The sequence below is a fragment of the Mustelus asterias genome, unplaced genomic scaffold, assembly GCF_964213995.1.
Source record: "Mustelus asterias unplaced genomic scaffold, sMusAst1.hap1.1 HAP1_SCAFFOLD_847, whole genome shotgun sequence".
Taxonomy (NCBI): Eukaryota; Metazoa; Chordata; class Chondrichthyes; order Carcharhiniformes; family Triakidae; genus Mustelus; species Mustelus asterias.
The window spans coordinates 129843-157036 of NW_027590793.1; the positions used below are offsets into that span (position 1 = coordinate 129843).

At 46.4% G+C, this 27194-nt stretch overlaps 2 protein-coding genes across 3 annotated transcripts; one reads left to right on the forward strand and one right to left on the reverse strand.

Annotated features, from left to right (window-relative positions):
• The first annotated feature begins 4407 nt into the window (after positions 1–4407).
• Positions 4408–9581, forward strand: LOC144487528 (uncharacterized). Of its 2 annotated transcripts, none has more exons than XM_078205611.1 (2): positions 4408–4470; positions 7788–9581. In XM_078205611.1, the coding sequence occupies exon 2, from the start codon at positions 8139–8141 to the stop codon at positions 8895–8897; it is 759 nt and encodes a 252-aa protein (XP_078061737.1). In that variant the 5' UTR covers positions 4408–4470; positions 7788–8138; the 3' UTR covers positions 8898–9581. The 2 variants fall into 2 exon arrangements, with proteins under 2 accessions (XP_078061737.1, XP_078061738.1); XM_078205612.1 differs by lacking the exon at positions 4408–4470 and adding an exon at positions 4581–4703.
• A 4764-nt stretch (positions 9582–14345) lies between these two features.
• On the reverse strand, positions 14346–18610 carry LOC144487524 (uncharacterized). Its single transcript, XM_078205608.1, has 2 exons — positions 18503–18610; positions 14346–16622 (listed from the first exon to the last, which is right to left on the reverse strand). The coding sequence occupies exon 2, from the start codon at positions 16270–16272 to the stop codon at positions 15403–15405; it is 870 nt and encodes a 289-aa protein (XP_078061734.1). The 5' UTR covers positions 16273–16622; positions 18503–18610; the 3' UTR covers positions 14346–15402.
• Positions 18611–27194: the final 8584 nt, after the last annotated feature.

The window sequence follows — 27194 nt, forward strand, 5'->3', positions numbered from 1 at the left end:
GCGAATCTCTACTGCTAACCAGGTCTTAAAGATACAGACAATGTGAGTGGAGGGAGCCTTAAGCACAGGTTAAAGAGATGTGTATTGTCTCCAGACAGTAACCCTCACAGCTTGCCTCCTGGACTTGCAGAATCTCACTGGCTGTCCTGTCTGGAGACAATACACATCTCTTTAACCTGTGCTTAATGCTCCCTCCACTCACATTGTCTGTATCTTTAAGACCTGGTTGGCTGTAGAGATTCGCATTCTAATCAGTCTTCTGTAACTTGATTTTGTGTCTCTGTGCCGTTTCAGAGCAGATTTCCACTCCATCTGATAAAGGAGCAGCGCTCCGAAAGCTAACGGTATTTGCTACCAAATAAACCTGTTGGACTTTAACCTGGTGTTGTTAAAACTCTTACTGTGTTTACCCCAGTCCAACGCCGGCATCTCCACATTATGAATATCTTTGCCAGTGCAGTGCCGGGTACGAGGCTGGACATCCCAGTGAGTGGCTGATAGAACAAAACAGCATGTTCCTTGATTTGTCAGAATAAGTAGTGTTTTTTTTCAGCAGCCCACACTCACAAAACCAAAAATACAATGTTTACTGTGATTACAGATTGGGCAGCACTTGCTGAACAATCCTGAGTGTGCCAATAGCTACACTCATAATCAATTGAAGATAATCAGTCGAGTTCATAGTTATAGTTGTGAGAAGCAACTTACATTTATACGCAGCGATCCTTTCCCTGCAAACAAAAGGAGAATTTTCAAGTCTTGCACCTTTTTTGAATTTCCCAGAAGCTTGAGAAACCTACAGTCTTCTATTGATTTCTCCATGGTGATGCTTCAAGTCAATGAGACTCCACCAATTGCGATCATTTGAAATTTGGCATTCTTCTGTTTGTCCTGATGAGTGCATGATGAAGAGATTCAGCAACAGGTCTCTCTTTTCAGCAATATTCAAGTTCAGTTCTAACAAGTATCTGTGCATTGTTTTATGTTCCTTGATAATTAAATGTGATCGTGGAAGTGTCACTGTGAATAATGTGCAAGTTAGTAAGAATTGTCAGTATTTTCGAATTGGAAATCTTAATCAGTGGAACCTTTCAGACACTGAATTGTACAGTTTGCACCAAACATCAATTTAAGATTTCAGGAAAAGTTCATAAACTTATTATAAACAAGTTCCTGTTGAGAGTTCCTGAATTTAAAAAAATCACAGATGGTGCTTTTAAAAAGGGACACAGCAGCCCTGAAAATCAGTGACATCTCAGAATATTAAACTTCAGCCAGTTGTAGCGATTGTTAATGTCAGCAGAAACAAACCAAATATTGTCAGACTATCAATCCTGGATGTGATTAACAGCTGCAGTAACTGCAAAATCCTACTCCTGCAGGCAATTGTGAACTTGCAGATGTGTCAGCAAGTGGGATGACCGAGTGTATCCCTTCCCACACACAGAGCAGGTGAATGGCCTCTCCCCAGTGTGGATGAGCTCATGTAAATGCAGGCTGCCAGACTGAGTGAATCCCTTCCCACACATGGAGCAAGTGAATGGTCTCTCCCCAGTGTGAGTGCGTTGATGTGCAGTGAGGATTGATAACTGCCTGAAACTCTTTCCACAGTATGTGCAAATAAATGGCTTCTCCTCAGTGTGAATTCGCTGATGTGACAGGAGGCCGGATGAATTGGTGAATTCCCTCCCACACGTGGAACAGGTGAACGGCCTTTCCCCAGTGTGAACTCGCTTGTGTGCACTGAGGTTGGATGAAGACCTGAACCTCTTTCCACAGGAAGTGCAGCTGAACGGTCTCTCCTCTGTGTGAACTCGCTGGTGTGACAGCAGGTTAGATGACAGAGTGAATCTCTTACCACACACAGAACAGGTGAATGGCTTCTCTCCTGTGTGAATTCGCTGGTGTGACCAAAGACCGGATGGCCCAGCAAAATCCTTCCCACATAAGGAGCAGGTGAACAATGTCTCCCCAGTGTGAACTCGCTGATGTGCACTGAGGTTGGATGAACATGAGAACCCCTTTCCACAGGTGGAGCAGCTGAACGGCCTCTCCTCAGTGTGAGTTCGCTGGTGTAACAGCAGGTGGGATGAGGTAGTGAATCCTTTCCCACACACAGAACAGATGAATGGCCTCTCTCCAGTGTGGCTGTGTCTATGGTTTTCCAGCAAGTATGGATAATTGAATCCTTTACCACAATCATCACATTTCCATGGTTTCTCCATTTTCCCAGCCCCAATGTGACCGTGTCGATGGGTTTCCAACCGGGATGGATGATTGAATCCTTTACCACAATCCTCACATTTCCACGGTTTGTCCACGGTGCTGTTGTCCTTCTGTCTCTCCAGGTTGTATGATTAGTTGAAGCCTCATCCACATACAGACCATGTGTATGGTTTCTCCCCACTGTGAATGGTGTGATGTTTTTCAGGCTGTGTAACTGGTTAAAGCTCTATCCACAGTCAGTTCACTGGAGTGTGTGTGTGTGTGTGTCTCAGTTCTTTTTCTGTCACATTGAATTTTGAAATTTTCTCCCACTGACAAAACAGGGAATGATTTCTCCCTCCACTGTCAAAAGCAATCATATTCAGGTCATGATGAATCGAATGGTTCTGTCAGACTTTGATCTGAAGTTTAGTTTGAGTTTCCTGTCTGTGAATCCTCCTCTTGTAGTTCCCTGCAAAAAGAGTTTTAAAAAATTACTTGAGAACAGACAATTTCAGTTTCCACAAAACATTTCTCTGTCTCATTTATCTTGAGCTGTAATCCCCATCCCACACACTCTCTCTTGTCCCTGAGCTGAAATCAAACTCATTGCCCCATCTCCACTCTGAGCCCAGCTCCCTCTCCCTCCAGCTGGATTCAGTCCTGCAGGCCATGTGCAGATTGAGAGTACAATCAAGGAGTCAACTATTTTCCTTCCAAGTCAGGGGACGTGCAGCCCCACTGACTCTGTTGTTACCACAATGGGCACATGTGCTCTGCTCACCAATGAAACACCACGGTGACCATTAACATGGGCCTGTTCCGAGGAAAGGCTCCATTTTATTTGTGCCACAACAGCAGGGGAATGACCTCCTGCACAGGAACAAAGGTATCATCAGTCACAGAAAATAATTGCAGCTGGTGTCACAAACCTCATTTTACCATTTGCTCTCAGACATTCTCAATTCAATTTTGAAATGCAAACTGAAATCTGGCAAAGTGGGGTAAATTAAAACACATTTTAATGGTCATTTTCAGAATGACTATTCCCGAGAATTAATTCCCAAGTCAGTAAATTAAAATTCTCATCAGCAATGTAGGCGGCACAGTGGTTAGCATTGCTGGCTCACAGCTCCAGGGACCTGGGTTCGATTCCCAACTTGGGTCACTGTCCATGTGGAATGCTGCCCATTCTTCCCATGTCTGTGTGGGTTTTCTTCAGATGCTCCAGTTTCCTCCCATCGTCCAAAGATGTGCCAGTTAGGTGCATTGGCCATGCTAAATTGCCCCTGAGTGTCCCGGGATGAGTCGGTTAGAGGGATTCGCAGGTTACATATGTGGGGTTACTGGAATAGGGCCGAGGTGGGATTGTTGTCAGTGCAGACTCGACAGGCCGAATAACCTCCTTCAGCACTGCAGGGATTCTATGAAATACATTGGGAGAATTGCTATTTTAATGGGTATTTTTCACAAATGCTATAAAATGAATTTTCAAAACAAATTAATATTTTCTTCAACAGATGATTAATAAATAAAAAGTATTTAATAAAACAACCACCCAGTGTGGGGTTCAGGATTCTAACTCAGGGTTTCTGAGCCCCAGGAACCACTAACTGAACCAGCCGGGAATTGTCTCCACAAAACTTCCCCAACTCCCTCCCGGGAAAAAGCTGCAAACCCGGGAGCTGCAGCTTTTTACTGGGGGTGTTGGGACCTCCAGCGGGTGTTTGTGAATCCTCCCCGCCCACCTCCCAGGGTTTCCTTCCTTCCCAGAGATCAGAGTCCTCATTGATTTGAGGCCAAAGTGTAACCTCTTATTTATTGTCCCCCTCCCCCATCCTCTGATGTGAACCATCCTCCAGTGGCTGAGCCAGGATGGGGCCGTTAACCTGGGCCTGTTCCCGGGAGGGAGGGAGAAGCCCCGCAGCTGCAAACCAGGGAGCTGACAATGATTCTGAAGGGTTTGCGGATCCACAAAGTGTTTCCAAATCCTCCCAGCCACCGCCTAACGCTGACTCCGCTTCTCCGGGACAAACAAGCGCCAAGGACAGCAATGACACTGCGCATGCTCCACATCACAGTGCCCGGGGGCTGATTGACGGCAGCTCCGGACCAATAGGAAGAGGGGGTGGGGCTGGAGGACTGCGCGGGAGCGGCTGGTCCTCCAACCAATCGGAGTGAATGAGGGGCGGGACCTGAAGCATGCGCAGTGCGGGTAATGGCGACGGACGGACGGTTTTAATTTGGAAGCGAGATCAATACGAGGTAGAGGGCGGCGCGCGGGGAATGATAAATGTGGCGGGTGGGTGGAGAGACTTTGTAAACATGTTGTTCAAACCCAAACCCCGGAAATGAACTTCCCGGTCCCCCCCTTTGTACCAAATGGAGCGGCAGCTTGTAGTGTTAGACCCGGGCTGACTGCCGCCATTGAGGCTGCATGTGGGAGGCCGGCAGGGATTGTGATTGGAGAGGGAAGCCCTGACGTCACAATGGAATGGGTGAGGGTGTGACGTCACAATGGAATGGGTGAGGGTGTGACATCACAATGGAATGGGTGAGGGTTCCAGATGAGCTGAGACTGGGCTGGAGTCGGGCGATGGCACTGACATGCGGCCCGGTGGCACAGTGGTTAGTGCAGCTGCCTAACAGCGCCAGGGACCCGGGTTCAATTCCAGCCTCGGGTCGCTGTCTGTGCAGTGTTTCTACATTCTCCCCGTGTCTGTGTGGGTTTCCTCCGGGTGTTCCGGTTTCCTTCCACAGTCCAAAGATGTGCCGGTGAGACGGATTGGCCATGATAAATTGTCACTTGGTATATAGAACATAGAACAGTACAGCACAGAACAGGCCCTTCGGCCCACGATGTTGTGCCGACCTTCATCTGAAACCAAGATCAAGCTATCCCACTCCCTACCATCCTGGTGTGCTCCATGTGCCTATCCAATAACCGCTTAAATGTTCCTAAAGTGTCTGACTCCACTATCACTGCAGGCAGTCCATTCCACACCCCAACCACTCTCTGCGTGAAGAACCTACCTCTGATATCCTTCCTATATCTCCCACCATGAACCCTATAGTTATGCCCCCTTGTAATAGCTCCATCCACCCGAGGAAATAGTCTTTGAACGTTCACTCGATCTATCCCCTTCATCATTTTATAAACCTCTATTAAGTCTCCCCTCAATCTCCTCCGCTCCAGAGAGAACAGCCCCAGCTCCCTCAACCTTTCCTCATAAGACCGACACTCCAAACCAGGCAGCATCCTGGTAAATCTCCTCTGCACTCTTTCCAGCGCTTCCACATCCTTCTTATAGTGAGGTGACCAGAACTGCACGCAATATTCCAAATGCGGTCTCACCAAGGTCCTGTACAGTTGCAGCATAACCCCACGGCTCTTAAACTCCAACCCCCTGTTAATAAAAGCTAACACACTATATGCCTTCTTCACAGCTCTCTCCACTTGAGTGGCAACCTTTCGAGATCTGTGGATATGGACCCCACGATCTCTCTGTTCCTCCACAGTCTTCAGAACCCTACCTTTGACCCTGTAATCCACATTTAAATTAGTCCTACCAAAATGAATCACCTCACATTTATCAGGGTTAAACTCCATTTGCCATTTTTCAGCCCAGCTTTGCATCCTATCTATGTCTCTTTGCAGCCTACAACACCCCTCCACCTCATCCACTACTCCACCAATCTTGGTGTCATCAGCAAATTTACTGATCCACCCTTCAGCCCCCTCCTCTAAGTCATTAATAAAAATCACAAAGAGCAGAGGACCAAGCACCGATCCCTGCGGCACTCCGCTAGCAACCTGCCTCCAGTCCGAAAATTTTCCATCCACCACCACCCTCTGTCTTCGATCAGATAGCCAGTTACCTATCCAATCGGCCAACTTTCCCTCTATCCCACACCTCCTTACTTTCATCATAAGCCGACCATGGGGGACCTTATCAAACGCCTTACTAAAATCCATGTATATGACATCAACCGCCCTACCTTCATCAACACACCTAGTTACCTCCTCAAAAAATTCTATCAAATTTGTGAGGCAGGGGGATTAACAGGTAAATATGTGGATAGGGCCTGGATGGGATTTTTGTCAGTGCAGGCTCGATGGGCTGAATGGCCTCATTCTACACTGTATTTTGTTATTAATTATTCTTAATTAATTACTATTAATACTTCTTGATGATGTGGACATGTGGCTGGAAGCTCACCTTGGGATGAACTATTTCACCCTGGTTGTGAACAGCCTGGTTCAGCCTCAGCCAGTTGCCAGGAGGAGAGATAAAGTTGTTGGCGAGGGAGTGGAGTTTGTAGTGGGGACTGAACACAATGGGTTCAGTCTTCCCGGTATTTATATGAAATACATTTCTGTTCTTTCAGTACTGGATGTCAGACAAGTCCGGATGGTGTGTGAGTTGGAGAGGAACTTGGAGGTGATGGTGTTCATAGGGTTTGGAAATTCTGTCAAAGTTCCTGTTGAGTTGTAGATGTATAAAATCTCTCTCTTCACCTCCGGCCTCTCCTACTTCTCTGTTTCCACTCCGAGTGTGGAGATGATGCCAGTGTTAGACTGGGGTAAGCACAGTAAGAAGTCTCACAACACCAGGTTAAAGTCCAACAGGTTTATTTGGTAGCAAATTTGAGAGGCCGGCAGGGATTGTGATCGGAGAGTGAAGCCCTGACGTCACAATGGAATGGGTGAGGGTGTGACGTCACAATGGAATGCGTGGGAGTGTGACGTCACAATGGAATGGGTGAGTGTGTGATGTCACAATGGAATGGGAGAGAGTGTGACATCACAGTGGAATGGGTGAGGGTTCCAGATGAGCTGAGACTGGGCTGGAGTCGGGCGATGGCACTGACATGTGGCCCGGTGGCACAGTGGTTAGTGCAGCTGCCTAACAGCGCCAGGGACCCGGGTTCAATTTCAGCCTCGGGTCGCTTTGGAATTGGAATTGGAATGCCCTTGGAATTGCGGAGAGAGTGTGACGTCACAGTGGAATGGGTGAGGGTTCCAGATGAGCTGAGACTGTATTAAGAGTAAAAGCATGGCGAGAGAGAGAATAGATCCCCTTAAAAATCAGGATGGCCATCTGTGTGTGGAGCCACAGGAGATGGGTGAGATTTTTAATGAATACTTCTCCCCTGTGTTTACTGTGGAGAGCACCATGGGTACTAAAGAAATAAGGGAAACAAGTGGTGATGTCTTGGGCGCACGCATGTTACTTGGGAGGAGGTATCTGCAGCCTTATAAAAGCAAATTACTGCGGATGCTGGAATCTGAAACCAAGAGAGAAAATGCTGGAAAATCTCAGCAGGTCTGGCAGCATCTGTAAGGAGAGAAAAGAGCTGATGTTTCTTGTCTCGATGACCCTTTGTCAAAGCTCTGAAACATCAGTTCTTTTCTCTCCACCCAGGTGCTGCCAGACCTGCTGAGAATGGGGAGAGAGTGTGTGGGATGGAGATTTCCAGCTTTTGGGGAATGAGAGAGGAAAGAATGTTCCATAGAAATTGTCTGTTCTGAATTTCTATCCTGTACTGACACTGATGACTTTTGGAAACTCATTTTACAGGATATTGAAAGAGGAATCACAGGTTGAAATCTCAAACGTCACGTCTAGACGTGACAGAGTCATATTCCTTGGGACTTCAATATCATCGGACTTTGAATCCAGAAGGAGAAATGATTGTCCAGTCTGTCGATTTGAAAAGATTTGAAATGTCAGTGTGAGTGAAAAAGCATCAACACACTGCCACACTCGAGTGAGAGTGTTCCGATGCACTGACTAAAGAGCTTTAACCAGTTCCACAGTCTGAATAAATATCACAACATTCACAGCGGGGAGAGACTGTAATCTTGTTCTGTGTGTGGACGAAGTTTCAACTAATTGTCCACTCAAGAGAGAGGTAAGGACACCTGCACCATGGAGAAACCATGGAAATGTGCGGACTGTGAGAAGGGATACAGAGCCCCATCAGAGCTGGAAGCTCATCGGCGCAGCCACACTGGGGAGAGGCCGTTTATCTGCTCTCAGTGTGAGAAGGGATTTAATCAGTTACCCAGCTTACGGATACACCAGCGGGTTCACACTGGGGAGAGGCCATTCACCTGCTCTCAGTGTGGAAAGGGATTCAGTCAGTTATCCAACCTGCAGAGACACCAGCGAATTCACACTGGAGAGAGGCCATTTACCTGCTCTCAGTGTGGGAAGGGATTCACTCGGTCATCCCACCTGCAGAGCCACCAGCGAGTTCACACTGGGGAGAGGCCATTCACCTGCTCTCAGTGTGGGAAGGGATTCGTTCAGTTATCCGACCTGCAGAGACACCAGCGAGTTCACACTGGAGAGGGGCCATTTACCTGCTCTCAGTGTGGGAAGGGATTCACTCGGTCATTCCACCTGCTGAGACACCAGCGAGTTCACACTGGGGAGAGGCCATTCACCTGCTCTCAGTGTGGGAAGGGATTCACTCGGTCATCTCACCTGCAGACACACCAGCGAGTTCACACTGGGGAGAGGCCATTCAGCTGCCCTCAGTGTGGGAAGGGATTCACTCAGTTATCCACCCTGCGGACACACCAACGAGTTCACACTGGGGAGAGACCGTTCACCTGCTCTCAGTGTGGGAAGAGTTTCAGAGTTTCATCCCAGCTGCTGAGACACCAACAAGTTCACGAGTGATTCCAGGGGTTGGATTCTGCTGTTATTGTTTCTGCTCTCAGTTACATCCAGGATTGCATTTTGTTCATTCTCACAGTTGGTCAATGGGAAGGGTCGGAGGGTTTCTTTCTGCTGGACTGGCTGGTCTCAGCCTCCAGTGGGCTGATGCTCTTTGAGTCTTGTTGCGAATACCTGGTTTCAAATGTCACAAGGATCACAGAGTGACAGGGTGTGAGGAAGTTCAGAGATATTTAGTCAGCATTTCTGTTTGAAACCCCCCAAATGCCCATCCAATTTCCTTTGTAATTGTTTGTTGTCTCCACTTCCTTCACCCTCATAGGCAGCGAGTTCCAGGTCATTACCATTCACTGCATCAAAATATTCTTCCTCACATCCGCCCCCCCTCCCCTCCGCGCCTCTGATCCAGAACCTTAAATCTGTGTCCACCTTGTCCTTGTCCCATCAGCTAATGGGAACAGCTTTTCTTTGTCCACCTTATCTAAACCTGTCAGAAGCTTGTCCACCTCTATCAAATCTCCCCTCAACCTCCTTTGCTCCAAGGGGAACAACCCCAGCCTGACATCGACAATAAAGAACAAACGAACAGAATGTGTTAATACCTGAAATCAAACGGGAATGTTTAATTTCTGTTTTAATGATATTGTGAATATATTGTCCTGGACAATAAAGGAACTGGAATAACTCACCTTGGGTGTGGTTGAATGGAATATATCAATCTGATATCCACCTACAGTCTAGTGAAAGTCTGGAATGGGATGGGATAGATGGGATAAATAAGTTGATCACTTTCTCTGGGAGATATTTACAACTTTGTCCATGAACTTTGTTTGAAAGTCCGGCCACTACATGAAATATCAGCACCATAACAGGGGGAGATAAGAAAGACAGACACTCACTTTGATCTTTTCATCCGTGCATCTGAGAGTTAAGAATGTGTGACATGATTTTGGGACACCGGAGTGAGTGTACAGATGTGATTTGTTACATGTGAAAAATAACAAGCCTAAATTCATGGTGAGATGGAGTGAAGAGCGGGTCCCAAACACACACAGCTACTTGAGACACAGCAGGAGATGAAATGGTTAATGTGGCCAGGGGATTGAGACAACATTGTGACATCATCAAGGCACTGACACACACTCCAGAGAGAAACTGAGTTCAAAACAATCAGGGTCCAATTAAACACACTGCACATGCTCACAAAGTGAGTGAAATTACAGTAAAATGGATAATATTATAGATTGGGACAATTAACCGCTTGGGAGAAATAACACAGAGTAAGAACTGTCCACAATTTGGATAAGGGTAAAGAGAGAGTTGGAGAATCTTTTACATCCATGCTTGATCTGTTGCTTGAAGCATCTGTCCTTATGTACAAGTAACCTAAAACTCACGGTGCTCCTTCAGTAGTAGGAAAGATCGATTAGATGTTACCCCAGGCGGGGCCAGAACAGAACTGGAAAATAACGGATTGAAATTGTGTGAGGGATCAGAGAGAGAGTTCTCCCCCCTCAAGGTGTGGACTGTAAGAATCCTGGGGGACCCCCTACTTTGGGTTTTCTTGCTAATTAGTGAATATTATATTAGATTCTATAACTGGCTGTGCATTGATTTTGAATTTGATTGTTACACTTCTCCTGTTTTTATTCCTGTTGTGATTACACTCTGGGTAAGGATGGTTGGCAGCTGACAGGATGGGAAATTGTGGTTTGGATCTTCATTAACCAAATGTTTTATTGATCTGAAAGGTGTAAAAGGGGCCAAACTTCAGCAGAAATCCAGCAGAGCTGAGAACAGATGACTTGCTCTGTGGGAACAGGGAGTATCTGTTGGCTAAGATCAAGTGTATGGACGGCAGCCCATGGTCGGCCGCACTTGGTTGAGGTCATTAGGTTACGCTGAGGCTTCATATGTTTCATATGAAGCAATTTTTAAAAGCGGCATCTCGGCCTTTTGGCTAAGATGCAAATGAGCTCAAGTCTTGGAGGAGGATCCTCCCCCTTCTCCAATCAGCTTGGCTCATGTAGATCAGGCCCAGGACCAGGTGGTTTGGTCGCTCGCCCTGTCTTGTCAGCCTGGATCGGAAATGTCTCAACTTGTTGAGACTCTGAATTGGATTTGATTTGATTGAATTGGAAAAGTATTTTAAAAAAAACAGGGAGATAAACAGCTCCCAGAGGACAGAGAATACAGGAGTGCCTTGAATCCTAGGTGACACCTGTGTGTCAAGACCACCATGTTTTCACTGCTTGGCATGGGAATGCTGACTCCCTGTACCAGGGACGGAGCGTGGGAAGACAATTGGTTTTAGAGTTTGACGTGACTTGGGCAGGTACTGATGGTTCAATGACAGGTTTTGTAATTGGTCCGTTCACGTGTTAGCCGGGCAATGATTGGGTTAAATCAGTCTCCATAGACTTTGTGATGTAAAAAAGTATAAGAAGGGATTCCCCGAGCACAGAGATTAGTCGTGGTTTTACTTATTGCATTGACTGGTGCCATGGCATCTGGAGCAGAGCAGGGAGCATTTCCGTGGAGATGCTGCTTCTACCCAGAGTGTAATGGTAATGCTGCTGCACTTTGATACGACTGCTCAGACATTAGCCTGTGTCAGCTCTTATTGATACTGAATAAAATCTAACCACTGTCACCAATAAGGGTATCACTGGCAATCATTTCAGAGTTTGGGAAAAGGGGAGAAAGGGTTAATTGATTCCCTGAACCCCATTTTCTAACATCGCTGAGTCAAAAATAAAATCCCATCTCCCCCTCTGGCTCCTACCTCAGAGGGACTCACTTTCTGTTAAAGAGCCTGCCAACCCCTCTCACCCACTTTCCCTAAAGTGCATCAATCTCATCAGGAAAAGTCCAAAACAATCAAATATTTTGACTGATAAAAGTTTATTGATGAAACAGAACATGGTTAAAACAAACAGAAAACGACTTGAGGATCAAAGACAACCAGAATAAAGGATGTTCACAATTTTCTGGACACAACTGGATTCTCTTCAGCTCCTCTGTACCCTGTTCCCGCGACTCCCCGCTTTGGACACAGGGACACTGAACCCAGGGTCACGTCTCCATCAGCCCCAGTCACCTCCTCCCGTGTCCTGATTGATTGGAGGCCCATTTCCCACTCCAGTACCTTCCTGTCTCTCTATTATTGCGATGCCCAGGGCAGTATCCCAACTGGGGCACAGGCACCATTATTCGCAGCTAAATTCAGCCCTCAGCTCCGTCGCCTGGCTGTCATTGACACGAGCAATAGAGACAGAAAGGTGCTCCAGGCTCAAATGGGAAGTTGAAACTTGTGGGTCTAAAGCAACACTTCAACATTTGTCAGTCAAATCCATGTTATTTACACTGGGGGGTTTTATGATGAGATTAATTGAAGTGTTCGGCTGGTCAGCAAGCTCGATAAGCACTGATTCCAGATTGTTCAATACTTCTGTCTTGAATCACAAAAGCTTCTCACTTTATCCCCTTCCTGAACTGAATTCCATCATCCTGAGCAGCTGTGGGTGTCACCTCTCTGTGTAAACTCCTGCCCCTTTTTATAAGGCTCTCTCATTCCTTATTGTGGGTCAATTCTTTAATGGTTGAGGATCGCTCTGTGATGTAGTGAGTGTTTATCCGGTCAGTCAATGTTTCTGATGTCAGTCACAACGTCCATCGTTACTTTTCACCTGTTTCTTACTCTGTGTTTTATAAAAATAAAGTTTTTAAATTTTTGCAGAATGGTCAGCTGTAAGGTTTCTGTAGTTCATGTTGAGGTCATCCAAAGGTCAAAGCCTTTCTCTTTTCTCCTTCCTTTTTAACTAAGGTCTGTGGAATATTCCATTCAGGGGGAGGTGGTGGGAATGTCGCTGGCCGAGTAATGCAGAGACCCAGCAAAGGATCTGGGGACAGGCAGCTGGTGGGATTGGAATTCAGTGAATCAATCTGGAATTATATAAAGTTAGTCTCAGTAACGGTGACCATGAAATTGTCATCGATTGTTGTAAAAACCCATCCGGTTCACCCTATTAATGCACCCTATTAGGGAAGGAAATCTGCCATCCTTACCCGGTCTGGCCTACATGTGAATCCAGACCCACACAGCGATGTGGGTGACTCTTAACTGCCCCTCTGAAATGGCTGAGCAAGTCACTCCGTTCAGGGGCAATTAGGAGCTGAGCAACGTGTGCTGGGGCTTTGCCAGCAGTGTCCACATCCCAGGAAAGAATAAAGAATATTCCACGGAAAGTGATGGGTGATTTGAAATGAATTGAAAGTAGGTCAGGAGGTGCTCGTATCGTCCAGAGCTGCTTTTCAATGGATCCTCCTGTTTAAAATAAAAACACATCAGTGTGCCCCTTTCCCAGACACACTGACCTTGGAATATCACAATGCTGTTTTTAAACATTCCTTTGTTAAAGAATCAGTCATTTAGAATTGTGAAACAGACAGAAATTAAATGTTCCGTTTTTCTTGGGATCCTCCTGTGCCTGGCACCGGTGTCCTGAACAAGGTTATTAACATTCTCTGGGTTAAAGGTTCCTCCTGGTTCTTGCTGTCTGTTGTGTCCTTTGTCACAGTCGGTACCAGGACATTTTTATTGAAAGGTTGTTAAGAAATTCCAGTGAATTCCAGTCCCTTGTGTAACGTTCCATTTGGTGTGTGTCAGATTCAGAGATGTCCACGTGTGTGTGAAAAGGGTTCTGGGTAAGGGTTTTAACCCTTCTTTCCCCGTTAGTAACAATGAGCCCTGTATTCAATTCTAAAGTATAAAGTCCTCATTAGATATCAATTCTACCTGTTATCTACATTTCACCAACCAGTCTATATTTTCATCACAGGACTGCAGCGGGAGCACCGTCAACATCTTACTGACTTGATCGATTTTATCGAGGAGGTGACGAAGGTGATCGATGAGGATAGAGCAGTGGATGTTGTGTACATGGATTTTAGTGAGGCTTTCGACAAGGTCCCTCATGGTCGGTTCATCCAGAAGATTAAGATGCATGGGATTCACGGTGACTTGGCCACTTGGATTCAGAATTGACTTGCCCATAGAAGTCAGAGAGTAGTGGTGGAGGGTGTTTTTCTGACTGGAGGTCCATGACTAGTGGTGTTCTGCAGGGATCCGTACTGGGACCTGCGCTATTTCTGATATATATCAATGACTTGGATGAAAACGTGGATGGGTGGGTTAGTAAGCTTGCAGACGACACAAAGCTAGATGGAGTTGTAGATAATGTCGAAGGTTGTCAAAGGATACAGTGGGATGTAGATCAGCTGCAGATATGAGCGGAGAAATGGCAGATGGATTTCAATCCGGGCAAGTGTGAGGTGCTGCACTTTGGGAGATCAAATATTAAGGATAAGTATACAGTTAATGTACAGAGGGATCTTGGGGTTCAAGTCCATAGCTTCCTGAAATTAATCACACAAATATTTAGTCGGTAAAGAAGGCATATGGCATACTTGCCTTTATTGAGTACAAGAGTCAGCATGCCATGTTGCAGCTTTATAAAACTTTGTTTGGGCTGCACTTAGAATATTGCGTTCAATTCTGGTCGCCACATTACAGAAAGGATGCAGAGGCTTTGATGAGGGTGCAGAAGAGGTTTTCAGGATGCTGCCTGGATTGGAGGGTGTGAGCGACTGACAAACGAGGGTTGTTTTCTCGATAGCGGCGGAGGGTGAGGGGAGACCTGATAGCAGTCTATAAAATAAGAGACATAGAATCTTTTCCCCCAGAGTTGATATGTCTAATACCAGGGAGCATGCACTGAAGGTGAGACGGGCAAAGTTCAAAGGAGATGTGAGAGGTAAGTTTTTTTACACAGAGAGTGGTAGGTGTCTGGAATGCGCTGCTCGGAGTGGTGGTGGAGGCAGATACGATAGGGGTGTTTAAGGGGGTTTTAAATAAGCACATGAATATGTGAGGAATAGAGGAATATGGACCAAGGGCAGGCAGAAAGGAATAGTTTAATTTGGCATCATGTTCGACACAACATGGTGGGCTGAAGGGTCTGTTCCTGTGCTGTACTGTTCTACGTTCTATTTGTGATCTCCATTTAGAAAAAGGAAACAGAGGCACTGGAGAAGCGGCAAGAAAGATTCACAAGAATAACTGTCATCACTTGTGAACTCACTGGTGTTTCACCAAGTTTGCTGACTGAGTGAATCCCTTCCCAGTCAGAGCAGGTGACCAGCCTCTGCCTGGTGTGAACTGACTGGTGGGACATTAGTTACCGAGAGCTTTTGAAGCCACGCCCACATTTAAAGGGTCTGTCCTGGGTGTGATGATGTTGTGTCTGGGCAGGCTGGATAACTGAGTAAATCCTTTCGCACACACCGAGCAGGTGAATGGTTTCTCCCCGGTGTGAACTCACTGGTGTTTCAGCAGTGTTGATGATATTCTAAACCTCCTTGAACAGTGAGAGCAGCTGAACGGCCTCTCCCCGGGGTGAATGTGCTCGGGGATCATCAGTTCCTGAGAGCTTCTGAAGCCGGCCTCTCAGGCAGAGCATTTAAAGGGTCTCTCCTTGGAGTGAGTGGCTTTGTGTTTCTGCAGGCTGGATAACTGAGTGAATCCCTTCCCACACACAGAGCAGGTGAATGGCCTCTCCCCAGTGTGAACTCGCTGATGGGACACCAGTTCTCCAGAGCTTTTGAATCCACTCCCACAGTCAGAGCATTTAAACGGTCTCTCATTGGTGTGAGTGAGATTGTGTCTGCGCAGAGTGGATGACTGAGTGAATCCCTTCCCACACACACAGCAGGTGAACGGCCTTTCCCCCGTGTGAACCCGCTGGTGTATCTGCAGGTCGAATGATGTTCTAAACTTCTTTGAGCAGTGAGAGCAGCTGAACGGTCTCTCCTCAGTGTGAATGCGCTGGTGGGACACCAGATCTCCAGAGCGTTTGAAGCCAGTCCCACAGTCAGAGCATTTAAATGGTCTCTCATTGGTGTGAGTGACTTGGTGTGTCTTCAGGGTGGATGAATGAGTGAATCCCTTCCCACACACAGAGCAGGTGAATGGTTTCTCCCCGGTGTGAACTCGCTGGTGTACCTGCAGGTTGGATGATGTTCTAAATTTCTTTGTGCAGTGAGAGCAGCTGAACGGTCTCTCCTCAGTGTGAGTGCGCTGGTGGGACACCAGATCCCGAGAGCTTTTAAAACGACTCCCACAGTCACAGCATTTAAATGGTCTCTCATTGGTATGAGTGAGATTATGTTTCTGCAGGCTGGATAACTGAGTGAATCCCTTCCCACACACAGACCAGGTGAATGGTCTCTCCCCAGTGTGACTGCGTTGATGAATTTCCAGCCGAGATGGGGATATGAATCCCTTCTCACAGTCCCCACATTTCCACGGTTTCTCCATGGTTCAGGTGTCCTTGTGACTCTCCAGGTTAAACAATCAGTTAAATCTCACACAGAACACGGGTACAGTCTCTCTCCGCTGTGAATGCTGCGATGTATTTTCAGGCTGTGTAACTGGTTAAAGCTCTTTACACCCTCAGTGCACTGGAACACTCTCACTCGGGTGTGTGTATCTCAGTGCATTTCTAGTCACACCGATGTTTACAATCTTTTGAAGCCAAGAGGCCAAACAAGCATTTCTCCTGCGAGATTCAAAGGCCGATGATATTCAGGTCCCAAAAAATCGAGTCACTCTGTCAGATCTAGATGTGATGTTGGAGATTTCTGTCTGATTTCTCCTTGTCTAATATCCTGTAAGTCAATTTAGAAAAAAACATCGCAATTCAGAATACGATCGAAATTCAAATCTACATTTCTAGTTTATGGAGCATTCATTAAAGACACAGTCATGGAGCATTAAACTTGCCCAGCAGGGCCTCCCGTATCAGCACACAGGCAGCTGCTTTGTGAGACTGCCGGCTGTACAGACAGGTCAGAGATAAGGGTGTCCTCAGAAGTGGGATTCATTGTGAAAGCTCAGGGACGGTTGATAAGATGCAGCAATTCTATGATTCTAATGAACATTCTTTCCTCTCCCATTCCCCAAAAGCTGTGAACCTCCATCCCACACACTCTCCCTCCATTCTCACTCTGCTGTATCTAATATTCACCCTCCCAATTCTCCTGAAGGTGCTGATTGAGGCTGATTGACAGATCCATGCTCACTGCTTCCTGTCCAGCACAGAAATCAGGACAAATTGGAGCTGCAGTCAGCATTTGGCCCATCGAGTCTGCTCAACCATTCATTCAGATTATTGGTTGATCGACCTCTGCATTATTTTCCCCACACTGTCCCCCATATCCATCGATATCTTCAATATCGAGAAACCTATCAACCCCTCTCTTGAAAATTCTTGATGACTGAGGCTCTATAGTCCTCTGGGGTAGAGAATCCAAAACATCACCACATCCTTGAGTGAAGAAATCCTTCCTCATCTGAGCTTTCTCTCCATTTTCCAGCCTGTTCCCAATAATAATTGACTCCCTTGTCATTCAAAAACTGTCTAACTCATCCTTGAATATATTCAATCCCTCCACTGGTCCCTATGGAAGAGAAATCTAGATACTAACAATTCTCTGAGGGAAGAGATTGTTGGAAATATAAAATATAGCTGCAGTCCAAAATTACACAGCCAGATATAATAAGTGTATTTTATTACAGAGCTATAAATAATATATCGAATCTGTACCATATAACAACAGGGGAGCTGATAGCCTTGTGGTATTATCGCTAGACTATTAATCCAGAAACTTAGCTGATGCTCTGGGGACTCAGGTTCGAATCCTGCCACGGCAGATGGTGGAATTTGAGTTTAAGGGAAGGAAATCTGCCGTCCTTACCCAGTCTGGCCTACATGTGACTCCAGAGCCACAGCAATGTGGTTGACTCTCAACCATCCTCCGAAATGGCCCAGCGAGCCATTCAGTTCAAGGGCAACTAGGGATGGGCAATAAATGCTGGCCCAGTTTGCAATGCCCGTGTCCTAAGGATGAATTTTAAAAAACCAACATCAGACACGTCTCTGTCCGATATTAGTTTACTGTCCCCTTTAATATATTTCAGAAACCAGATGGGCACATGAAGGAAATAAAGTTGCAGGGGAAAGGGAATATAGAAAGGGAATGGGACTGACTGGATTGTTCTACAAAGAGTCGGGATGGACTCGAGTTACTGAATGGACTCCTTCTGCGCTGTAATGACTCGATGAGTGGAAATATATAACATTGCTTCAGTGTTACATTACAAGATGAGAAATAATAATAAATGTACTTTGTTTCAGAACCATAAATAATATATCAAATCTACAATATCAATATCAATATCAAATCTACACCAGGCATATCTCTGTATTGTTCTCTTAAATGTCAGCCATCTCCTGGGGAAACCAGCCCTTTAATTGTGAACATTCGGAAAGGGACCATCCTTTTAGCCAGACAAATAAATGTGTCAAGCTGAGGGAGCAAAGGATGTCAATGTCTTTAAGTCAGAAAGAGAGAGACCTGGGCCAACCTTTCCAGAGTCTGCAGCCTCCCTGGATTCACTTCCTTTCCCTTCAGTTGCTGCAAGTCCCCAATTTCCCCAGAATGAGAAAAGAAATGGAAAGGGGGATAAAAGAAAGTGTTTTACTCACAGATGTGGGCGACAGAAGGAAGTTTGAGTCTGTCTGTACTCAATCTTCATTCAGAAAGAGAGCAGCAGCAGCAGCTTTCCGGGTGAACAAGCTCATTGTCTGGTTTCCGCATTCAGACAATGGGGGGGGCCTCTGGTTGGCTGGAGGAGAAAGGTACTTCCGGTCCTCCAAATCTTCCCATTGGTCAACACCTCAGCGTGCTGGTGGGAAGGGGCGGGCAGCCCTCCGCACATGCGCATCTGCCCCTCTCCCTTGGACATGCGCAGTCCTGGGCTGAGGGGAGGGGGAGATCACCGAGCGGGTTCTCGCTCTGGCCGGAGCCGCCAGCCGGTTGCCTGGAAACCTTGGCTCGAGGAGGTGCAAGGGGAGGTGAACAATGGGTGGGTGCGGGGCTCCCGCGTCCGCTCGCCGAGCCTGCGCACTGGAACCCCAGGACGTCATCGCGGAGCAGGCTGATGTCTATTGGCTGATTCAGGCAGGGCTCCGTTGTGACGTCACCGTGGGGAAGTTGTCCAATGAGCTTCAGAGTGAAACTTCCTCCTCTGGGCAACATCTGGGAGGAAATCAATGTTTCCCCCTTTCCATTTCTTTTCTCATTCTGGGGGAAATTGGGGACTTGCAGCAACTAAAGGGAAAGGAAGTGAATCCAGTCTGTACATTCCACACATTGTTAGTCCAGTCAGATAGACATATATCTGTCTGGCCGCCTGCATGGAGATTTTCAGTTCTCTGTGTCCAGGACAAGCGATTCCCTTCTTTTTGAGGTCTGCCCTTTTGATCTGTCCCTCATTTAATTTAATTTGGTTTACTTGTTTTGCCAAAAAGATGAACAGAATAGTTAATGATTTATTTCAAGTTTAATTGTTTTGCCAAAAAGATTAACAGAATGTTTATTTGTCCCTCAGTTGATTTGATTTAGTTTAATTGTTTTACCGAAAAGATTGACAGGAAGCAGTGAGCATGGATCTGTCAATCAGCCTGAATCAGCACCTTCAGGAAAATTGGAAGGATGAATATTAGATACAGCAGAGTGAGAATGGAGGGAGAGTGTGTGGGATCGAGATTTACAGCCTTTGTGGAATGAGAGAGGAAAGAATGGTCTATAGAAACTAGAATTATCTGTTCTGAATTACTATCTTGTACTGAGTGATGACTTTTGTAAACTCCTTTTACAGGATATCAGGTGATGAGGATTTACAGACAGAAATCTCAAACCAAACGTCCCGTCCTCACTCAATTCATCAGGATCTGATTATCATTGGCCTTTGAATCCAGAAGAAGAAATGTTTCTCTGTACCGTCTGCTTCAGAAAGTTTTAAACATCGATGGGAGTGGCAAATCACCGAGACACACACATACTCGAATGAGAGTGTTCCAGTGCACTGACTGGAAAGAGCTTTAACTAGTTACACAGCCTGAAAAAATATTACAGCATTCACAGCGGGAGAGACTTTACTCATGTTCTGTGTGTGGATGAGGTCTCAACTTTGAATCAAAACAATTCTGTGATTTATTCATTCGTGGGACATGGGCATCGCTGGCTGGCCAGGACAAGCCCTCCGAATACACAGGATCTGCTCGGATGAGGAGGATCGCAACAGACACCTCCAGACGCTGAAAGATGCCCTCATGAGAACAGGATATGGCGCTCGACTCATCGATCAACAGTTCCGACGCGCCACAGCGAAAAACCGCACCGACCTCCTCAGAAGACAAACACGGGACACGGTGGACAGAGTACCCTTCGTCGTCCAGTACTTCCCCTGAGCGGAGAAGCTACGGCATCTCCTCCGGAGCCTTCAACATGTCATTGATGAAGACGAACATCTCGCCAAGGCCATCCCCACACCCCCACTTCTTGCCTTCAAACAACCGCACAACCTCAAACAGACCATTGTCCGCAGCAAACTACCTAGCCTCCAGGAGAACAGTGACCACGACACCACACAACCCTGCCACAGCAACCTCTGCAAGACGTGCCGGATCATCGACACGGATGCCATCATCTCACGTGAGAACACCATCTACCAGGTACACAGTACATACTCTTGCAACTCGGCCAACATTGTCTACCTGATACGCTGCAGGAAAGGATGTCCCGAGGCATGGTACATTAGGGAGACCATGCAGACGCTACGACAACGGATGAATGAACACCGCTCGACAATCACCAGGCAAGACTGTTCTCTTCCTGTGGGGGAGCACTTCAGCAGTCACGGGCATTCAGCCTTGGATCTTCAGGTAAGCGTTCTCCAAGGCGGCCTTCACGACACACGACAGCGCAGAGTCGCTGAGCAGAAACTGATAGCCAAGTTCCGCACACATGAGGACGGCCTAAACCGGGATGTTGGATTTATGTCACATTATCAGTAACCCCCACAGCTTGCCTCCTGGACTTGCAGAATTTCACTAGCTGTTCTGTCTGGAGACAATACACATCTCTTTAACCTGTGTTGAATGCTCCCTCCACCCACATTGTCTGTACATTTAAGACCTGGCTGGCTGTAGAGATTCGCATTCTAATCAGTATTGTGTAACTTGATTTCTGTGTCTGTTTGCACTGTTTGAGAACAGATATCCACTCCATCTGACGAAGGAGCTGTGCTCCGAAAGCTTATGGTATTTGCGACCAAATAAACGTGTTGGACTTTAACCTGGTGTTGTGAGACTTCTTACTGTGCTTACCCCAGTCCAACGCCGGCATCTCCACATCAGCATTTATTACCCATCCCTCGTTGAGTCAGAAGGTTTTGTTTTAGTTTAGTTAGGGCATCATGATCGGTACATCATAGAGTATATATGGGAGAAGGAAAGCAGAGGGATTCAATGTAGAAGTATTGAACAATCTGGAATCAGTGCTTATAAGAACATAAGAACTAGGAGCAGGAGTAGGCCCTCTGGCCCCTCGAGCCTGCTCTGCCATTCAATAAGATCACGGCTGATCTTTTTGTGGACTCAGCTCCACTTACCAGCCCGCTCATCATAACCCTTAATTCCTTTACTTTTCAAAAATTTATCTATCTTTGCCTTAAAAACATTCAACGAGGTATTTATTTTGTTTGAGACTCTCCCACTCGTGAAAATATCTCACCATCTACCCTGTCAAGCCCCCTCAGGATCTTATATGTTTCAATGACCCCTTTGTCTTCAAAACTTCAAGGAAAACAGACCTTGACAATTTACTTCCTCTTGATAGGACAACCCTCCCATCCAGGTATTAGCCTGGTGAATGTCCTTTGGCCTAAGTCCAATATTACTATATCCTTGTTTAGGTAAGGGGATCAAAACTGTATGCACTATTCCAGGTGAGGCATCACCAACACACTGTACAGTTGCAACAAAACCTCCCTGTTTTTAAACTCCAACCCCTTTGCAATAAATGCCAAAATGCCATTTTCCTTCTTACCAAGTGTGGGACCTGCCTGCTAGCTTTTTGTGATTCATGCACAAGAACACCAAGATCCCGCTGTACTTCGCTCACCGGCAGCCTCTCTCCATTTAGATAATCTCCCTGTTGATTCCTCCGACTGAAATACATGACCTCACACTTTAAACTCCATTTGCCATGTTTTGAAGACAGAGGGGTGACTTTATTGCATCTTCCCCAACTCTTGACTCATCTTTCCCAGGCCCTATCCCTGTAGCCCCACATTTTCACCCCACTAATCCACCTAATCTCCATCTATAGGGACACAAAGGGGCAATTTAGCATGGCCAATCAATCTAACCCACACATCTTTGGACTGTGGGAAGAATCTGGAGCACTCAGAAATCCACACAGACATGGAGAGAATGCACATACTCCACACAGACTGTCACCCAAGGCTGGGATTGAACCCGGGTCCCTGGCACTGTGAAGCAGCAGTGCTAACCACTGTGCTGCCGTGGCGCCCTTTTTAAATAAACTACAAGTCCAGATTTCTCTCAATCTCCCCTCCTTCTTACATCCTCAAACAATTCAAGCAAATTTGTCAAACATGATTTATCTTTCATAGAAGCATGTTGACGAGGTTTGATTATATTCAGCTTTCCTAAATGATTAGCTATTTGCTCTTTGATTGTTGACTCCAGCGTGTTGCCAATAATAGATAGTAAATTAACTGACCTATAGTTCCCTGCCTTCTGCCTTCTCCCTTTTTGACCAAGGGAGTCACATTGGCTGATTGCCAATCTTCTGATACTCTCCCGGAATCTAGCGAGTTCCGAAAAATTTCAACAAAATTCTCCACAATCTCTTCAGCAACCTCCATTAAAAAGTTAGCGTGCAGTTCATTGGGTCCTGGTGACTTGTCCACCCTTAGCCACTGAAGGGAAAGGAAGTGAGCCCAGTCTGTATATTTCAGATATTTTTGGTCCAGTCATATTGACATATATGTGTCTGGCAGCCTGCATGGAGATTTTCAGCTCTCTGTGTCCAGGACAGGAAGCAGTGAGCATGGATCTGTCAATCAGCCTGAATCAGCACCTTCAGGAGAATTGGGAGGGTGAATATTAGATACAGCAGAGTGAGAATGGAGGGAGGGTGTGTGGGATGGAGATTTACAGCTTTTGGGGAATGAGAGAGGAAAGACAATTCTGTAAGACCAAACCACTAACCATTCCCCTCAGAGCATCAACACTCGAATATTACTTGAATGTAATACTTTACACGCATATGGCATTAGCTCTTACATATGCCTCGATATGCATTCAGAAAAAATTGAAACTAAAGTGCTGAGAATACACTACACACTGAGCAGGAAAAGTCCTGCTCCTGTTTTGACTCAACACACATTTTATCAGTTCGTGCAGTGGCTACAAGAACACGTCAGAGGCTGGGAATCCTGCGGCGAGTAACTCACCTGACTCCCCAAAACCTGCCCACCATCTACAAGGCACAACTCGGGAATGTGAGTGAATACACCCCACTTGCCTGATTGGTGCAGGAACTCACCAAATACACCTTAGACAGCACTTTCCAAAACCAAGGCCGTTATCACGAGGAAGATCCCCTCCAAGCGGATCACAATGTTGACTTGGAACTGTCTCGCTGAACCTTCACCATCATTGGGAGAAGGTCCTGGGATAACCGCTCCGCCCGCCACTAACAGCACTATGGATGTACCTATACCAATAGACTGCAGCAATTCAAGAAGGCAGCTCACCGCCACCTTTTCAAGGGAATTAGTGATGGGTAATAAATGCCGGCCTCGCCAGCAACACCCGCATCTCGTCAGTGAATAAACAGAAACATCCTGCCAACTGCCTGAACGGGAAATCATGGGGTCCCTTGAACAGGTGAATGATGATAAAATGAATGTCCCCTTCCAAGTCAACACTTTTGAAAACTGTTTTTCGAGCGAGCGTGTTGTGCTGATGGATTCCCTGCAGTTTGTGCTCAGATTCTCAAACCAAGCCCCATGCGAACCAATCTCCCCGTCTGTCGCGGGAAGAAATGAACAGAACCTGCGAATTAGGCAATAGAAAACAACATCAGAGTGCATGTCCGGGATTTGAACTCAGCATTTCATGCACATTTGATCTTAAATACCAACAGCATGAATCATACCCCGAGACCCCGAGCCAATGGATGTTATCTATCTTGACTTCCAAAAGGCCTTTGACAAGGTGCCTCACGGGAGACTGCTGAGTAAAATAAGGGCCCATGGTATTCGAGGCAAGGTACTAACATGGATTGACGATTGGCTGTCAGACAGAAGGCAGAGAGTTGGTATAAAAGGTTCTTTCTCAGAATGGCAACCGGTGACAAGTGGTGTCCCGCAGGGTTCAGTGTTGGGGCCACAGCTGTTCTCTTTATATATTAACGATCTAGATGACGGGACTGGGAGCATTCTGGCCAAGTTTGCCGATGATACAAAGATAGGTGGAGGGGCAGGTAGTATTGAGGAGGTGGGGAGGCTGCAGAAAGATTTAGACAGTTTAGGAGAGTGGTCCAAGAAGTGGCTGATGAAATTCAACGTGGGCAAGTGCGAGGTCGTACACTTTGGAAAAAAGAAGAGAGGCATGGACTATTTTCTAAACGGTGACAAAATTCATAATGCTAAAGTGCAAAGGGACTTGGGAGTCCTAGTCCAGGATTCTCTAAAGGTAAACTTGCAGGTTGAGTCCGTAATTAAGAAAGCAAATGTAATGTTGTCATTTATCTCAAGAGGCTTGGAATACAAAAGCAGGGATGTACTTCTGAAGCTTTATAAAGCACTGGTTAGGCCCCATTTGGAGTACTGTGAGCAATCTTGGGCCCCACACCTCAGGAAGGACATAGTGGCACTGGAGCGGGTCCAGCGGAGATTCACACGGATGATCCCAGGAATGGTAGGCCTGACATACATAGAACATAGAACATAGAACATAGAACATTACAGCACAGAACAGGCCCTTCGGCCCACGATGTTGTGCCGACCTTCATCTGAAACCAAGATAAAGCTATCCCACTCCCTACCATTCTGGTGTGCTCCATGTGCCTATCCAATAACCGCTTAAATGTTCCTAAAGTGTCTGACTCCACTATCACTGCAGGCAGTCCATTCCACACCCCAACCACTCTCTGCGTGAAGAACCTACCTCTGATATCCTTCCTATATCTCCCACCATGAACCCTATAGTTATGCCCCCTTGTAATAGCTCCATCCACCCGAGGAAATAGTCTTTGAACGTTCACTCGATCTATCCCCTTCATCATTTTATAAACCTCTATTAAGTCTCCCCTCAATCTCCTCCGCTCCAGAGAGAACAGCCCCAGCTCCCTCAACCTTTCCTCATAAGACCGACACTCCAAACCAGGCAGCATCCTGGTAAATCTCCTCTGCACTCTTTCCAGCGCTTCCACATCCTTTTTATAGTGAGGTGACCAGAACTGCACGCAATATTCCAAATGCGGTCTCACCAAGGTCCTGTACAGTTGCAGCATAACCCCACGGCTCTTAAACTCCAACCCCCTGTTAATAAAAGCTAACACACTATATGCCTTCTTCACAGCTCTATCCACTTGAGTGGCAACCTTTAGAGATCTGTGGATATGGACCCCAAGATCTCTCTGTTCCTCCACAGTCTTCAGAACCCTACCTTTGACCCTGTAATCCACATTTAAATTAGTCCTACCAATATGAATCACCTCACATTTATCAGGGTTAAACTCCATTTGCCATTTTTCAACCCAGCTTTGCATCCTATCTATGTCTCTTTGCAGCCTACAACAGCCCTCCACCTCATCCACTACTCCACCAATCTTGGTGTCATCAGCAAATTTACTGATCCACCCTTCAGCCCCCTCCTCTAAGTCATTAATAAAAATCACAAAGAGCAGAGGACCAAGCACCGATCCCTGCGGCACTCCGCTAGCAACCTGCCTCCACTCCGAAAATGTTCCATCCACCACCACCCTCTGTCTTCGATCAGATAGCCAGTTACCTATCCAATCGGCCAACTTTCCCTCTATCCCACACCTCCTTACTTTCATCATAAGCCGACCATGGGGGACCTTATCAAACGCCTTACTAAAATCCATGTATATGACATCAACCGCCCTACCTTCATCAACACACCTAGTTACCTCCTCAAAAAATTCTATCAAATTTGTGAGGCACGATTTGCCCTTCACAAATCCGTGCTGACTATCCCGGATTAATCCGTATCTTTCTAAATGGTCGTAAATCCCATCCCTAAGGACCTTTTCCATCAATTTACCAACCACCGAAGTCAGACTAACCGGTCTATAATTACCAGGGTCATTTCTATTCCCTTTCTTAAACAGAGGAACAACATTCGCCACTCTCCAGTCCTCTGGCACCATCCCCGTGGACAGCGAGGACCCAAAGATCAAAGCCAAAGGCTCTGCAATCTCATCCCTCGCCTCCCAAAGAATCCTAGGATACATTTCATCAGGCCCAGGGGACTTATCGACCTTCAGTTTATTCAAAACTGCCAATACATCCTCCCTCCGAACATCTATTTCCTCCAGCCTATTAGCCTGTAACACCTTCTCTTCCTGAAAAACATGGCCCCTCTCCTTGGTGAACACTGAAGAAAAGTATTCATTCATCACCTCGCCTATCTCTACTGATTCCATACACAAGTTCCCACCACTGTCCTTGACCGGCCCTAACCTCACCCTGGTCATTCTTTTATTCCTCACATAAGAGTAAAAAGCCTTGGGGTTTTCCTTGATCCGACCCGCCAAGGACTTCTCATGTCCCCTCCTAGCTCTCCTCAGCCCCTTTTTCAGCTCATTCCTTGCTAACTTGTAACCCTCAATCGAGCCATCTGAACCTTGTTTCCTCATCCCTACATAAGCTTCCCTCTTCCTTTTCACAAGACATTCCACCTCTTTTGTGAACCACGGTTCCCTCACTCGGCCATTTCCTCCCTGCCTGACAGGGACATACCTATCAAGGACACCCAGTATTTGTTCCTTGAAAAAGTTCCACTTTTCATCAGTGCCTTTCCCTGACAGTTTCTGTTCCCATCTTATGCCCCCTAATTCTTGCCTAATCGCATCATAATTACCTCTCCCCCAATTGTAAGCCTTGCCCTGCCGTCCGGCCCTATCCCTCTCCATTGCAATAACAAAAGACACCGAATTGTGGTCACTATCTCCAAAGTTCTCTCCCACAACCAAATCTAACACTTGGCCCGGTTCATTTCCCAGTACCAAATCCAATGTGGCCTCACCCCTTGTCGGCCTATCCACATATTG